This window comes from Rhinoderma darwinii, chromosome 10 (genome assembly GCF_050947455.1).
Source record: "Rhinoderma darwinii isolate aRhiDar2 chromosome 10, aRhiDar2.hap1, whole genome shotgun sequence".
In the NCBI taxonomy this organism is placed as follows: Eukaryota; Metazoa; Chordata; class Amphibia; order Anura; family Rhinodermatidae; genus Rhinoderma; species Rhinoderma darwinii.
Window position 1 is genome coordinate 41,628,198 of NC_134696.1, and position 18,070 is coordinate 41,646,267.

General features: G+C 42.5%; 1 protein-coding gene across 1 annotated transcript in view; it reads left to right on the top strand.

Moving 5' to 3' along the window:
- The first annotated feature begins 14,791 nt into the window (after window positions 1-14,791).
- Window positions 14,792-18,070, top strand: part of POU2AF1 (POU class 2 homeobox associating factor 1) — a 60,560-nt gene continuing 57,281 nt past the window's right edge. The window contains exon 1 of the mRNA XM_075838792.1: window positions 14,792-14,860. Coding sequence (XP_075694907.1) covers window positions 14,845-14,860 — 16 coding nt within the window. The 5' untranslated portion in view covers window positions 14,792-14,844. The remainder of the gene's footprint in view (window positions 14,861-18,070) is intronic.

The window sequence follows — 18,070 nt, forward strand, 5'->3', positions numbered from 1 at the left end:
GCCCTGATGCACGCTGCTGTATGATAGCTTCAGTCTCTAGGGCCTAAACTATACCTATAATATACTATACCTACAGTATATCAAAACAGTTTACAACAAATGCTGCATTAGTAAAGGTAATTCTAAGGCTAAGGTCACATGTACCACAAAATCTGCAGCCTTAATCTCAAGTGCAGTGTCCATGATTTTATTAAAGAAACCGGAAGTGTATAAGGATGTGGAGCAGACCTCACCAGTTAAGTTATGGCTTGCACTTTAAGTGACGTTATGATGTGTATTTCATGTGTTTTCCTTTAATGAGTATTGTTCCTGGAGTAAGAATATTATATTACTCTTGTATTTACTTGTTAAGAGTTTTTTTTAAAATGGCTAACAACCGGGGTTTACTTTAAATAAGTGTAATGATAAGATACAGGCATTGGGAAGAACAGCTGGGGCGCCATATTTTATTTTAATTTATGCACCAACAGCATTAGGAGGATGCAAATAGCTGCATGCCTCCCACAGGGCGGAGTTTATGTATTCCTGCCAATCGGGGTCCAGTGCGTGGGATCCAGTCCTGAAGGAGTAGCTGCGATCAAAATTGTGACTAGAAGTTGCCAGGGGCCTCCTGCATTTAATGAGAGTAATGGTGGTCTTACACTGATTGATGAACTTTTTTGTTTCAAAACTTGATTATAGAACATTATTTGTTGATTCCAATGACAAGTTTACCAAATAAATTTATAAAACGCGTGCAGACAGTAAGGTAGGAGAGAGAGCAAAAACCACGGCGCCACATAGTTCAGGTCAATAAGATAGGCGGGTGAAGGAATGAAAAAACCATGCTCACCATTTAGCCATAGACAATACGCAATAGGTCCACAAGTGCTGCTGCCAGATCCGGGCCGGTTTCCAAAGGTAACCGCTTGGTAAGATGAATGGATGAATGAAGAAGTAGGATCAATATGCAGACAGTAAAGGATCAATAAGTTAAGTGAATTTGTCATAAGCCATCATAGCAGCTCATTACAGTCCATTCTCCCACTCTTCTTCCAGAAGCACCTATGATTACTTAAAGGGGTTCTCTGGGCATTTTATACTGATGGCCTTTCCTTAGGATAGGTCATCAATATCAGATCAGTGGGGGTCTGACTCCTGGCACCCCCACTGATCAGCTGACTGAAGGGGCCACAGCGACAAACTATAATCCTAGGCAGAACTGCTGCGGATGTGTACGGTGCTGTGCCTGTAAATTGTGAAGAGGCCACAGCATTCAGTGCCTTCAATCAGCTGATCGGCGGGGTTCCGGGAGTCAGACCCCACAAATCTGATATTGATGACCTATCCTAAGGATAAGCCATCAGTTTAAAATGCCCTGAGAACCCTTTTATCAACTTTCTAGACTACACATACATGTCTATATAAAAAGAGTTGACACCAATTATCATATACATGTATGAGCAATGATGATCTAAAAATCCAGAATCCAGAACAAAATGTATTCCATGTTAGTGCCAAGCATTTCATCTTTCTCCACCTTGAACTAATCTACGTATAGGTTGTTTGAAAAGAAGCTTAATTAGACTTGGAAGAAGAAGTTGTCAAGCATGATAATAGGAAAAAAGAATATAACTCATTCTTCAGCGAATGTAATATTTTACAATTGAGGCATTGACATGGAGAGAACTTGTTATTTATAGAAATGAAATGTGAAATATGATACTACAACAAAAGCCTATAGCACTTGTAAGAGACGACTAAAAATATGACTCTTACTACTACTGCAACTAATAATAAGAATTATCATATGTTTTTATCGGAAGAGAGGACCATCTGTAACTATATTTAAAAAAAAATGCTCAAAGTTCCCATCATGTAATTTACCTGCAAGATTTATAAAATGTTTTTATTTGTAATTTTTTTTTATATGCAGTGAAAAAGGAGGAGGACCCATGTCTCATCATTTAAAGGACATAGTCAAGAAGACTGCAGGCTTTATTTCTCCTATGGAAGCGTCAGCTCTCCTATCACCAGGCATTAGGCTGTTTTTGTCTAATCTCATACACTCCCTATAAGTATTGGGGATTCATGTGTAAACTTTAGTGTAATGACAAGGTAAGGAGACAGACAGGTGAGCCCTAATCTACCCGCCACTCAGTCCCTGCCTACTTGCATGACTCGTCCTAGGCGATGGCGTACAACTGGGCGACGGTCCTTACTCTCAATACGTGCACGAGAGACAAACAGACAGAGGTACCAAACGCAGAGCAGGAGCGTAGTCAGTAAAGCCAAGTTCAAAATGAAGCTGAGGTCAATAGTAATAGCTGGAACAGCAGAGCCAGGAAACAAGAGAGAATCACAGGCAAAGACAAGATGCAAATGAAGGTATACATAGACCGTGGGCGGGAGCTAGAACTGTCTGGCCAGGCTGTGATAGGATCTCCCACTCCTCAGCCTACAAGCCTGAGTGGTAGCAGATCGAGTCACTCTAACAGACCTAGGAGCAGATGCAGACTGATTAACCACGGGCTTCGACACAGAAGCTGTGTCTGGCAGATCCTTTACAGTACCCCCCCCCTTTTATAAGGGGCCACTGGACCCTTCCTGTTCACTATCCCAGCGTGAACATCCCGGCAGGTACCCAAGTCCTCTCCTCAGGCCCGTAACCTCTCCAATGGACCAGGTACTGGAGGGAACCTTGGACCATCCTGCTGTCCACAATCTTGGCCACCTCGAATTCTACCCCTTCAGGGGTGAGAACAGGGACCGGAGGTTTCCTCGAGGTAACCAAGGATGGGGAGCAGCGTTTCAGGAGGGAGGCATGAAACACGTTGTGTATTTGAAAAGACAGGGGTAACTCCAGCCGGAAGGAGACAGGGTTAAGGACCTCAATGACCTTGTATGGCCCTATAAACTGGGGAGCAAATTTTTTGGACGGAACCTTAAGGCACAAATTTTTTGAAGACAGCCACACCAGATCCCCGACCACAAACAAGGGGTTAGCAGAACGTCTTCTATCTGCCTGAGTCTTTTGTATGCTCTGGGACACCTCTAGGTTCTTCTGAACCTGGGCCCAGACTGTGCACAGTTCCCAATGAAGGACATCTACCTAAGTATTGTTGGAACCACCAGGTGAAACGGAGGAGAACCGTGGATTAAACCCAAAATTACAGAAAAAGGTGGAGACCCCTGACGAGTTACTGACCCGGTTATTAAGGGAAAATTTGGCGAGGGGAATGAAGGAGACCCAATCATATTGACAGTCAGAGATAAAACACCTTAAATATTGTTCTAGAGACTGATTAGTCCTCTCAGTTTGGCCATTAGTTTCAGGATGGAAGGCCGAGGAGAAGGACAGGTCAATCTCCAACTTTTTACAGAAAGCTCTCCAAAACAATGAAACAAATTGTACCCCTCTGTCAGAAACAATATTGACAGCGACCCCATGGAGACACAGGATGTGTTTGACAAACAAGGAAACTAACGTCTTGGCATTGGGTAGTTTCTTGAGGGGCACAAAGTGGCACATCTTACTAAAGCGGTCTACTACAACCCATACCACCGACTTGCCTTGAGATGGAGGCAGATCGGTGATAAAATCCATGGAGATATGGGTCCAAGGTCTCTGGGGAATGGGCAAAGAACATAGTAAGCCCGCTGGTCGGGAACTGGGAGTCTTGGACCTAGCACAAATTTCACAAGCGGCGACGTAGGCCTTAACGTCTTTAGGCAACCCAGGCCACCAATAGTTTCTAGCAATGAGGTGCTTGGTACCCAGGATGCTAGGATGGCCAGATAGTGCAGAGTCATGATTTTCCCTGAGTACCCTTAGCCGAAATTGCAGGGGAACAAACAGCTTGTTCTCAGGAAGGTTCCCGGGAGCTGAACCTTGATCAGCCGCAATTTCGGAGACTAAGTCAGAATCAACAAAGGATATTATTATACCTGGGGGCAAAACACAAGCAGGATCTTCCTCCGAAGGAGGGCTGGCCATGAAGCTACGCGACAGTGCATCAGCTTTAATATTTTTAAACCCATCCCTATAGGTGACCACAAAGTTGAATCTAGTAAAAAACAACGCCCATCGAGCTTATCTCGGGTTTAGCCTCCGGGCAGATTCTAGGAAGACCAGATTCTTGTGGTCGGTAAGGACCGTTACCTGGTGCCTAGCCCCTCCAAGAAGTGGCGCCACTCTTCAAATGCCCATTTAATGGCTAAGAGTTCGCAGTTGCCCACGTCATAGTTACTCTCAGTGGGCGAGAACTTCCTGGAGAGATAGGCACAGGGACGGAGATGGGTGAGGGACCTGGTACCCTGTGACAAGACAGCACCAACTCCCACCTCTGAGGCGTCAACCTCCACGATGAATGGCTCCATTTGGTTAGGCTGAATCAGTACTGGGGCAGAGATAAAGCACTTCTTAAGGATCTCAAAAGCCTGGACCGCCTCCGGAGGCCAGTGGAGGAGATCAGCACCTTTGCGAGTAAGATCCATAAGAGGCTTAGCGATGACCGAGAAGTTAGCAATGAATCTCCTGTAATAATTAGCAAACCCCAGGAAGCACTGTAACGCCTTCAGGGAGGTAGGTTGGACCCATTCAGCCACATCCTGAACCTTTGCAGGGTCCATGCCGAATTCATTAGGAGTGAGGATTTGACCCAAAAATGGTATCTCCTGCACCCCAAACACACATTTTTCGGATTTAGCAAAGAGTTTGTTGTCCCGAAAGGCCTGGAGCACCTTCCTGACATGCTCAATGTTGGAGGACCAGTCCTTGGAAAACACAAGTATGTCATCAAGGTACACTACAAGAAATACCCCCAGGTAGTCTCTTAAAATCGAATTTATGAAATTCTGGAAGAGCGCCGGAGCATTACATAACCCAAAGGGCATGACGAGGTATTCGAAACGCAGTCTTCCACTCATCCCCTTCTCTGACATGGATAAGGTTATAAGCCCCCCGAAGATCAAACTTAGAGAACCATTGGGCCCCCTGAACCTGATTGAAGTGATCAGGCATCAAAAGAAGGGGATACTGGTTCCTTACAGTGACCTTATTCAAGTTTCGGTAATCGATGCACGGCCTAAGACCACCATTTTTCTTCCCTACGAAGAAGAAGCCAGCACCTACCGGAGAAGTAGAGGGGCGAATGTAACCCTTGGCCAGGCTTTCCTGGATATATTCTCTCATAGCCTCACGTTCGGGACAAGAGAGATTAAATATCCTACCCTTAGGGAGCTTAGCTCCTGGTACCAAATCGATTGCGCAATCGTATTCTCTATGAGGAGGTAACACTTCGGAGGCCTTTTTAGAAAAAACATCAGCGAAATCCTGAATAAACTCAGGTAGAGTGTTCACCTCCTCATGGAGAGAAATAAAATTAACAGAAAAACAGGACGTCATGCATTCATTACCCCATTTAGTAGATCCCCAGCACTCCAGTTAAACGTGGGATTATGTATCTGCAACCAGGGAAGGCCTAAAACCAAATCGGACGATAATCCCTGCATCACCAGTACAGAACAGTGCTCCAAATGAATGGAGCCAACAATGAGTTAAAAACAGGGGTATGCTGCGTAAAATAACCATTAGCAAGTGGAGTGGAGTCGATACCCACTACCGGGACAGGTTTAGGCAAATCAATCAATTTCATAGCTAGAGACATAGCAAATTCCACAGACATAATATTAGCTGAAGACCCTGAATCCACGAAGGCACTGCCGGTGGCAGACCTACCCTCAAAAGAGACCTGAAAGGGAAGCAAGATCTTATTAGGTTTCATATTTACGGGAAATACCTGTGCGCCCAAGCGACCTCCCCGATGGTCACTTAGGCGCGGAAGTTTTCCGGCTGCTTATTCTTATGCCTAGGACAGTTGTTCACTTGATGCTTGTCATCCCCACAGTAGAAGCAGAGACCATTCTTCCTGCTGTGTTCTCTACGTTGTTGGGGAGACACGGGGGTCCCGAGTTGCATTGGTTCATCCGAGTTTTCCGTGGAAGAACGAAGCAACGGAACCTCGGAAGCCATCATGGGGGAGCCAGAGGAGAAGGCACAAAAACATTCAAGTCATCGTTCTCTGAGACGTCGGTCAAGACGTACCGCTAAACCATATCTGATCTAGAAAGTCAGAAGAGGGATAACTAACTAACAGGTCTTTCAGAGCGTTCGACAGACCCAATCTAAACTGGCACCTCAAGGCAGGGTCATTCCAGCGAGAAGCTACACACCACTTCCTAAAGTCAGAACAGTACTCTTCAACGGGTCTCTTACCCTGACGTAAGGTCACCACCTGACTCTCGGCAAAGGCAGTCTTGTCAGGCTCGTCATAGATGAGCCCGAGAGCGGAAAAAAAAAGGTCAACAGAGGAAAGTTCAGGGGCGTCAGGAGCCAAGGAGAAGGCCAATTCTTGGGGGGCCTCCTGGAGTCGGAAGACAATTATACCCACTCGCTGGCTCTCAGAACCTGAGGAGTGGGGCCTTAGACGCAAATAGAGTCTACAACTCTCCCGAAAGGAGAAAAAAGTCTTCCGGTCCCCTGAGAACCGGTCAGGCAACTTGAGATGGGGTTCAAGAGGTGAGGTGGAGGGCACTAGCTGGTTAGCATCACGCTGGTCGCACCTCTGAGCCAGGGCTTGGACGTGTAGGGAGAGACCCTGCATTTGCTGAGCCAGGGTCTCAAGGGGGTCCATAGTAGTAGGAACCAGGGTAGAAAAGGTATATGGGCCTGTGATTATGTAATGACAGGGTAAGGAGACAGACAGGTGAGCCCTAATCTACCCGCCACTCAGTCCCTGCCTACTTGCACGACCCATCCTAGGCGACGGCATACAACTGGGCGACGGTCCCTACGCTCAATACGTGCACGAGAGACAAACAGACAAGGGTACACAGAAGCTAAGGGAAATAGGACAGTAGCCCACGGCAACACCGTGAGCAACAAGAGTAGTGAACGAGCCGAGTCAAACCAAGAGTGTACGAGGTACCAAACGCAGAGCAGGAGCGTAGTCAGTAAAGCCAGAGTCAAAATGAAGCTGAGGTCAATAGTAATAGCTGGAACAGCAGAGCCAGGAAACAAGAGAGAATCATAGGCAAAGACAAGAAGCAAATGAAGGTATACATAGACCGAGGGCGGGAGCTAGAAACGTCTGGCCAGGCTGTGATAGGTTCTCCCACTCCTCAGTCTACTAGCCTGAGTGGTAGCAGATCGAGTCACTCTAACAGACCTAGAAGCAGACTGATTAACCACGGGCATCGACACAGAAGCTGTGTCTGGCAGATCCTTTACATTTAGTTTGTAAAGGTGATTTCCATGTGAGGGTCAACTACTTTAATTCTTTTTTCCCAGGGTATGCATGCTTCTGAAATATTTTGCAGTTGTACAGTGTTTTTGTTTTTGCTCCCTACAATATGATTTTGTTATTTACTTGTTATTAAAGGGTTACTTTTCGCATAGTTTGATGGCCTAGTTCGCTATTACATGCAGAAAAAATAATAAAGTTACATTGATAAATCTGCTCCATGTGTGTAGATGACCAAATATATACACATATGATAAGTGACCCTATCAAACACACATTCACTGGTAGGTGAGGTCATTATTATTGAGTAAGTGTATGTTGATCTTACTTTTTAGACTGGAACTATAACAAAAAATCATAAATGTATACATATTTTTATATAATTTTAAATCAAGCAGAAAGTGCAGACATATAGCTGGTGCAGCCTGTTCAGTTGGACAGGGGCCTAGAGGTCTTGTGGGATGCTCTGACCACAAGGGTTTTAAAGAAAGCCGTTTTTGCCCCCTCCCCCTGCTCACACTTCCGACTTCCCCATCATATATTGCCATGCTTATCTTGGCTTATCTAGATCAATGATGCCCTATTGTGTCTCACAGTGACCAAATCCACAGCAAAATTCAGCTGTAGAGGGTGCTGCTACTCTCTCAGGTTAACTATCAGGCAGAATCACTCCGCAACACAGAGGTCTCTGCACAATCAAGGGGATCAATGGGACAATGTAATTCTACTCGATCTCATACGCCAGAGCCAGGAGGTAGTGGAGGGCAGTGCTTGTCTCTGCTGTCTCTGTGCCAGGTGGAGGACGTTGTGAAGAGCATCCGTTAATTAGTTGCTCATGGTTTCTTGCTGCTAGAACAGGAAAGTTATAGAAACCTATGTTGAAGCAAATATGGCATCACACACAATGTAATGAAAAAGTATAAATTTTTTAGTATTCAACAATTAAAATACATGTACAAAAAATGATCATTAACAAATGATCATGCAACAAGGATGGATCACAAGGTTATTGACCAGACCCAGAGCCGTCAAACCAATTACAATAACATAACATGGAGATACATACTCATATAGTAAAGTGTAGGGACAGATGTCCTCTATAATTTAAACAGGGAGTAAATAGTAAAAACATGTGTCAGACAAGTGATTATCAGAAATAACTCATGCCAGCTATCCCATGCAGACGTGTGTTTGTTAACCGGTTAAGGACTAGGCTGTTTTACAGCTAAATGACCAGAGCAAATTTCACAATTTTGCTATGCGCTTCTTTAGATGACTATAACTCAGCACAGGTGAATAAAGTTCATCTTTGAATTTTACACTCTTTTTAAAGGACAGATAGGGCTTTGTTTTAGTGGCATTTGTCAGTATATATCATTTTTATTTTTTTCTCTAAAGTGGGCAAAATTGGAAAAAAATGCAAGAATTTAGCAATTGCGCCAGTTTATGCTAGCATTTTTCACACACGGTATGGACCACGGACAAAATTAATCTCCTTTCACATTCTTCCACTTCTCCCGTGCATGGGGATACCAAATATGTGTGCCTTATTCACTGTGCGGGCATGTGCCAGGGCTTGGCATAAAAGGAGGCTTTTCGCCCTTTTCGGTCCAGGAATTTTGCATTTGATTTTATAGCCGCATACTGTTTTCTGGGGGGCCTAATGCTGCTGAAACATTAGAATCACCCCATAAATGACTTCATTCGCACAAGTAGACCCCACAAGGTTTCCTTCAAGGGGTTTATCATATTTTTAGCAAGTCCAGTTTTCTTCTGAAAGTTTCTTGAATAAGATGGAACAAAAAAAAATCAGCTATTTTTTAGCAAATGCGTCAGTTTAGGCTAGTATTTTTCACACACGGCATAGACCACGGACAAAATTCATCTCTTTTCACATTCTTTCACTTCTCCCGTGCATGGGGATACCAAATATGTGTGCCTTATTCACTGTGCGGGCATGTGCCAGGGCTTGGCATAAAAGGAGGCTTTTCGGCCTTTTCGGTCCAGGAATTTTGCATTTGATTTTATAGCCGCATACTGTTTTCTGGGGGGCCTAATGCTGCTGAAACATTAGAATCACCCCATAAATGACTTCATTCGCACAAGTAGACCCCACAAGGTTTCCTTCAAGGGGTTTATCATATTTTTAGCAAGTCCAGTTTTCTTCTGAAAGTTTCTTGAATAAGATGGAACAAAAAAAAAACAGCTATTTTTTAGCAAATGCGTCAGTTTAGGCTAGTATTTTTCACACACGGTATAGACCACGGACAAAATTCATCTCCTTTCACATTCTTCCACTTCTCCCGTGCATGGGGATACCAAATATGTGTGCCTTATTCACTGTGCGGGCATGTGCCAGGGCTTGGCATAAAAGGAGGCTTTTCGGCCTTTTCGGTCCAGGAATTTTGAATTTGATTTTATAGCCGCATACTGTTTTCTGGGGGGCCTAATGCTGCTGAAACATTAGAATCACCCCATAAATGACTTCATTCGCACAAGTAGACCCCACAAGGTTTCCTTCAAGGGGTTTATCATATTTTTAGCAAGTCCAGTTTTCTTCTGAAAGTTTCTTGAATAAGATGGAACAAAAAAAAATCAGCTATTTTTTAGCAAATGCGTCAGTTTAGGCTAGTATTTTTCACACACGGTATAGACCACGGACAAAATTCATCTCCTTTCACATTCTTACACTTCTCCCGTGCATGGGGATACCAAATATGTGTGCCTTATTCACTGTGCGGGCATGTGCCAGGGCTTGGCATAAAAGGAGGCTTTTCGGCCTTTTCGGTCCAGGAATTTTGAATTTGATTTTATAGCCGCATACTGTTTTCTGGGGGGCCTAATGCTGCTGAAACATTAGAATCACCCCATAAATGACTTCATTCGCACAAGTAGACCCCACAAGGTTTCCTTCAAGGGGTTTATGATATTTTTAGCAAGTCCAGTTTTCTTCTGAAAGTTTCTTGAATAAGATGGAACAAAAAAAAATCAGCTATTTTTTAGCAAATGCGTCAGTTTAGGCTAGTATTTTTCACACACGGTATAGACCACGGACAAAATTCATCGCATTTCACATTCTTCCACTTCTCCTGTGCATGGGGATACCAAATATGTGTGCTTTATTCACGGGCATGTGCCAGGGCTTGGCATAAAAGGAGGCTTTTTGGCCTTTTCGGTCCAGGAATTCTGCACTTGATTTTATAGCCGCATACTGTTTTCTGGGGGGCCTAATCCTGCTGAAAGATTAGAATCACCCCATAAATTACTTCATTCACGCAAGTAGACCCCACAAGGTTTTCTTCAAGGGGTTTATCATATTTTTAGACAGTCCAGTTTTCTTCTGAAAGTTTCTTGAATAAGATGGATCAAAATAAAATTAGCAATTTTTTAGCAAATGCGTCAGTTTATACCAGCATTTTTCACACACGGCTTAGACCACGGTCAAAATTCATCTCCTTTCACATTCTTCCACTTCTCCTGAGCATGGGGATACCAAATATGTGTGTCTTATTTATCACATAGAGAAGTAGGAGGGCGGACGATACAAGAAGCTTATTTCACAAATCGCTTTTTTTCAAAGCTGGTTTTACAAAACTCAACAGAGTTTCTATAACACTTCCAAAATATCTGCTCATGAAGCAGAAATCCCAAAATATTCATCTAGGGGTATAATGGGAATTTATTTTTTGGAGTTTTCTAAAATAAGAAATTGCAGGTTTATGCAAATGGAGCTCTCCAGCAGATGAACTTTAGAGAAAATGCAAACATGACATCCACCCCCCACCCATTCCCTCCCTCACCCTTGGAGTAAAATCAGGGGAAAAATAAAAACGTTATGTAGGGCAAATATATTTTCAACGAATTAACTAAAATCTAATAATTCAGAACAGTGTGGTATTTTTTAAAACATGGCTCAATGCACAGGCCTGGTTGTGAGGGACATGAGGGACAGAAATATCGGGAATCTTTGCGGTGCCCGTCTTTTCTGCAGACGCGGCACTTTTTCTGAGGGTTGCTTCTGGTTGGTGTTGGGGGAATCCGACTGATGAAGTGTCTTTCAGTCAGTCGCGTGACATCCTCAGACTGGGGGCATTCTCGGGTGTCCTGAACATCAAAAATGAGGCCTTCAATAATTTTCTCCTGGAAATCCAGGTATGTGTCTCTGCCTCTGTTTTTTTTGTAGAGCACAAATGAGTTGTGGATGGCCACCTGTAACAGATAAATGGCCACTTTTTTGTACCAGGTTTTAGTTTTGCGTTTTACTAAATAGGGCTGTAAAACCTGGTCGCTTAAATCCACCCCCCCATGTACTTGTTATATTCGGACACGCTCACTGGTTTGTGCTTGTCCGATGTTGCCCCCCTTTCCCTCACTGCCACTGTTCCTGCGGTATGAATCGTGCTTAGCACATACACATCTTTGCGATCCCTGAACTTGACCGCCAGCAATTCTTCAGATGCATAAGCACAGGAGTCCCCCTTTACCATGCGCTTCCCCACTAATTGCTGTGGAAAACCAATTCTGTTTTTGCGCATGGTACCACATGCCCCAGTCCTTGCAGCATGCAAATGCCTAAACAGGGGCACACTGGAATAAAAATTATCACAGTACAGGTGGTACCCCTTGTGAAGCAGAGGCTGCATTATCTCCCACACGATCTTACTGCTGGTGGAAAGATCAGGGGGACATCCAGGAACATTTATTGTGCGGTCCCGCCCTTCATAAATTCTGAAGGCGGTGGTATATCCTGACCCGCTTTCACACAATTTGTAGAGCTTAACGCCATATCTTGCCCTTTTTGAAGGTAGATATTGGCGAAAGCTAAGTCTGCCATGAAAGTTGAGGAGGGATTCGTCCACACTTACATTCTGCTCAGGGGTGTAGAGTTGCAGAAATAAATTATTCGGGGAATTTATTAGCGGTCTTATTTTGAACAACCGATCCCGGTTTGCATCGGTACTTGGGGGGGCCTGTGCGTTGTCATTGAAGTGGAGGAACCTCATTATTGTCTCATAACGAGACCTGGGCATTACTGCAGAATATACTGGGGTGGCTTGGGCGGGTCTTGTTGACCAGTAAGACCTAATGGAGGGCTTTTTGACAATACCCATATTTAGGGTGAGCCCCAAAATTTTTTTTAATTCCAGCAAATTGGTGGGCGTCCAATCTCTGGCATGGGTGGATGAAGGTTTCTGCCTTATATATTGAGTGGCATATAAATTTGTTTCGTGGACAATCTGATTTAGGATGTCGTCCGTTATAAATAAATGGAAGTAATCCATTTGGACAAAATTTGTATTGTCCACGGTTATGCCAGGAGTGGCAGTAAATCTGTGGATTCTAGGCCCAAAAGATGGGGCAGGTGCCCATACAAGAGCCTGGACTGAAGGGACCAGGCTGTCCCGTGCTACAGCGCTACTTGGCCCTGCGCTTTCAAGTTCTGCAGTTTCAACTGCATCAGGGACAACGTCCCCTGAAGATGAACCTGAAGTGACGCTGTCATCGTCACTACCTAAAACAGGTTCCATCTCGGACGCCATCTCTGATGCGGTCTCCGACTCAGACCACAGCATGGCGTATGCCTCCTCGGCGCTAAACAACTTCCTCGCCATAACGTAACTAACACTAACACTAACTAAACAAATTGTTTTTTTTTTATTTATTTTTTTATATAAAACACACAAACTAACTGCTATATATATCTACACTACCGCTAACAAAAAAATAAACCGCTATTGCTATATATATTATATATATGTGGATATATATATAATTGTATACTCCCTACCTGCCTATTCTAATAGAATAAAAGATAGAAAGGTAGATAGATAGAAAAAAAGATAGATGGATAGATTGTATAGATAGATAGAAATCTATCTATACAGAGAATGTTTTAGAGTGTAACTGTATTTTTTTTGTAACTGTAACTGTATTCTTCTGGCAGCAATTCTCCCGAGTCTCTTCTTCTCCTCAAACTGAAACAATGTTTGAGGAGAAGAAAAGAGGCAGGAGATTTACTGCCAGAAAAGTCAAAATAAAACAAATGTGGTCGCTGTGATAGGTTTTCACAGCGACCACATGTTCAGGGACCATCAGATTGGTCCCTGATACCCTGCCCAGTGCCCAGAGCTGTTGGTAACAGCGTGGGCACAGGGCTGTGTGCACGCGATCGCGTGCACACTGTTTTCTATGCAGAAATGCATGTGATCGCTGTGATTGGTTGTCACAGCGATCACATGTTCAGGGGCCAAAAGATTGACCCCTGACATTCTGCCCAGTGCCCATGGCTGTTAGCAACAGCCAGGGCACAGAGCTGTGTGCACGCGATCGCGCGTGCACAGTCTCTGAAGTGCCGCCGTAAATAGTCTATACGGCGGACTTTAGAGACCCTGACCGCTGGCCGTATATTTACGGCCAGCGGTCGGGAACCTGTTAAGGACAGTGGGAGGTGCTGTTGGTTTTTGGTTGGGTTGGTTTTTCCAGCCAGTTATTGGCATTTTCTCCCATAGACCTTCAATGTTTTTGTTTTTTCTTCCATCTCCAGATAAAGCATGTGTCTGTGTTTTCTATATTTTTACGGCATTTTTGGGATGTTTTTCTTTAGAATAAATAATGTGTTGCAAAGAGGAATCTTTAAATTAAATGATCTGCAATGTGAAAAACACTACGTAAAAAAACACATGTAAAAATGCAGGTACTAAAACCAACTATTTAGGAAAAAAGCGGCATAAAAAAACACATGTACGATTTAAAAAAAAAAAAAAAAAAGTGTTTTTACATGCATTTTTGCATCTTCACCTTTAAGCAGTAGAAATATTTCTACTTTTTAAATGGAATTGATAGCGCGTGTACATTTTTAAATATCAGATTTGAAATATGTGAGCTTTCATATGAAAAATAAGAACACGTTTCACATCTAAATTAAGTTTCTCTTAAATAAGTGTTTTCTGAAGAGAAGTAAAATAGAGAATGTTTGAGATTCAGTGAAGCATGAAGACTCCGCAGGTGCTTCCTTACAAAGTTAATGTCTTTAGGGGCATGGTTGAAAAACAAGAAAAATTTAAAAAGAAAAAAGTTGACAACTGAATTAAATTTGAGAACCGTTATTTCGTTTACATAAATAATAACTTTTATTCAAAGTTAATATACAGTATATATTACAAAGATGGAAGCATAAGACAATGATGGATGAATGAATGGGTTATGCCCATTTTTACCACATCAATTGAAAATTTAAATTTTCAAAAATATATATTAACAGATTTCTCCATCTATAGATGTGATTTTGAACCTGCAAGTTTTAGTTTACATAAGCCACATAGACTAAGACTGAAGATCATTTCCTTTCATGTGTGTGTCTTTTGTTTGACACATTACTTGTGGTCATGTGATGATGACATTTACGAATTGGGCACTTGGGGTTATAAAACCCTGAAGGAGACATCCTCTCTTTTAATTGTTGAACTGCTATTAAAGGTGAAAAAAGTTGTACACGGAAAGCCCTCAAACAGCCAAACTGTCGACTTCAAAGAAGAAAAACTCCAGCTTGCTGTCGCAGAACATGCACTGGCAAAAATGTAAGTTTTTTTTTTTTTTTTTTGCTAAGACAGCTAAACATTATAAATCTTTTAATAGCGTGGAAATATATGCATTCTCTGTTTTTCACAATTTGGCCAACTGTCTAAAACTACCCAACTGATTAACATAATATTGTAACATTGACCTCAGTAAAAAAACAAGCAAACATTTTTTTAAGCTATGAAACTATGAAACTATGGCATCCATTTATATGCATTTAGAATTGAATTTCTATTTTCTAAACAATTAGCTACATTAATTTTTTCATTGTAATTTATTTTATTTTATCCACCAACAGATATTAAACAATATTAATATATTCAAAATTTAATGGATATGGACGTATAAAATGTGACATCTGTAACCATGTTAACTTATGCGTGTTACAAATGTGTAATTTAAAATATGACATTGATAAGCAACAGTGGAACTGTAGAGAATTGGCTCTTACGACAATGGCTGCTTCTTGTACACTGGGACCCACTGCTACTTTGCCCCTTGTTTTTCTTCAGTCCTGGTTCAGCAGCAACAATAGAGGAAGACGGACATGAATTATCTGACCCATGACTCCTTTCTCTTCACTCTCTAAGTTATATAATAGTTTCGCTTTAACTAACGGTAGGGTAATATTGCCTTCTGGTCCTTACTAGCATGTTGCATGACTTGTCGGAATGAATACATGCAATCATGGATTTAACCAGGGTTGCCAATCTCCTCTTCATATTTTTAGGAGAACTGAACTAAAGATCTTGGATGACCCAGCATGTTTACTGACATGTAATACCCCTCTCCTTTATTTTGCCCTCAAAATGCCCCCAACATAATAACCTTGACTCTCAAAGACCCCAAAATTGAAGGGGTTGTCCAGGGGGAAAGGCTGAGCGGGGATCACACTGATTGGCTGAGCCAGAGAGAGAAAGAGGACTGGAGGATCAAATAATTCCCTCCCTTTCTATCTTCTTTGTGTCCCTAGACTTCAACATGATGCCGCCGGCTTGTAGGTGAATTGATGCGTAAATCACGCACAGCACACGGATGATTTTCATGCACCCATTGACTGAAAAACGCACCAATATAAGACATGCAGTGAGTTTTACACAACGGGCATATGCTGCGTGAAAACTCCTGCATGTGTGAATGCCCCATTGAAATGGGTCAGTGTGCTGTGCGTGATTTTCACGCACAGCACACGGACGAGTTTTACGCTCATCTGAATGAGCCCTAAATGTGCTATCATTATGCAGATGGGGCAAGATGATAGATATTAGTCCATTCACATTAGCAATTTACCACAGCAATAATATTGTGGTCTGCAGTACTCTGCAGTCTGCTTGCTGTGAAAAATGCTGGAACCCCAATAGAAACCTAACCTATATGTTGATGGGAAGATATGGAGACAAAAAAAAATGAAAACACCCACTTTACTAGTTGCCCTGCTTAATAATGCTAACACCAATGCAGAGTAGACAAGCTCCCACCCAATCTCGGATATAGTCAATTCATTGTAAGGTGAACCAGGAAGGAATTTGGGGAAGTTGAATTTCCAGTCAAAACTTATGAACTGACTGAAAGCACATTTCCAAATGGAATAAAAAAAAATCTCCACTCAATATGTATTATGTTTAGGCCTTTACGTTTTTCTCTTTTCTTTTCTTTTTTGTTAACCCAATTCTTATCATAGAGTTAAAATTTTTCTTTCTGTGTTCTACAAAATTGATAACAGCCTGTGCATTATATGATACATTAACATAACTGGTATCGCCGCGTCCGTAAAAGTCCGAACTATTACGATATAACATTATTAAACCTGCACGGTGAATGCTGTGAGAAAAAAAGAAAATAAAAAATGACAGAATTGCTTAGCTCACTAAAAAATGGAATAAAAAGTGATCAAAAAGTTGCATGTACCCCAAAGTAGTACCAATAAAAACCACAAATCGCCTCACAAAAAAAACTCTCATATCGCTCATTCGACAAAAATATATAAAAAGCTATGGTGACACAAAATAAATGTTAAACAAACTGCTTTTCCTTTGATAAAAAAAAACTACCGTATCTTTCGGACTATAAGACTTGCTAAAAATCTTTCTAAAAAGTCCCTGCATCTTGTAGTCGGCAGTCAAGAGACCCGGCTGCACAGGGCCCCCTGACAGCTTCCTTACATAACTCCTTCTTGACCCATGATGTGCCGGCACTTCATGGAGCGGGGAGGGGATGATGCTTGGAGCGGAGCGGGCTCACGCACTGAGCCCGCTCCATGCACTGCAGGTGTCAGCTGTGTTTTACAGCTGACATGCTGCTCTAACAGTCAGGAACAGCGATCACGCTGTTTCTGGCCGTTTAACTAGTTAAATGCCACGGTCAATAGTGACCGCGGCATTTATAAGGGTTTTCCCATGAAGGGTTTTCCCATTTATCCCATATCCACAGGATATGTCATAAATGTCAGATAGATACGGGTCCCACATCTGGGACCCGCACCTATCTCTAAAATGGAGCCCCCTAAACCCCGCTCTATCTTACTCTGCTCCGCTGTCTCCCGGCCACTTCCTGGTTAGGTGGTCGGGAGTTACGGAAACAGCCAAGGGCTCGCTGAGCTACGTTGTTTACGTAACTCTCATAGAAGTGAATGGGAGTTACGAAAGCAGTGCAGCACCGCGAGCTATGCTGTTTCCGGAACTCGCTAGCTACGAAAACAGAGTACATGGTCGAGTTATAAAAACTGCGTAACTTGCTGAGCTACGCTTTTTCCGTAACTCCCATAGAGCTAAATAGTATTTATGGAAACAGCGTATCTCGCATGCAAAAAATCAAGCCCTCATACGGATATGTTGAGATAAAAATAATTTTTTTTTATGGCTTTTGGAAGACGAGGAGGTAAAAACTAAAATGAAAAAACTAAAATTGGCCTGTTTATTAAGGGGTTAAATAGATTATGTTGCCACCTTTTTGCTGTCCTAACTAAGTGGCAGAGACGCTGATTTCAGCATTATAAGTGTTATGTGCACGTGAGGTGTACTTTTTGTGAAACTTACATTTTAATTGTTGCATATGGTATGATTTTTGTGCATATTTGATCAGTTGTCTTGCACTGAACATTACATGTGTATATATACAGTCGAGTCACATTATTATGACCACCAACTAGTACCCAGATTAACCACCGTGTGCAGTATGGACAGCAGCTAGACTGGCTGGTAGTGACTCAG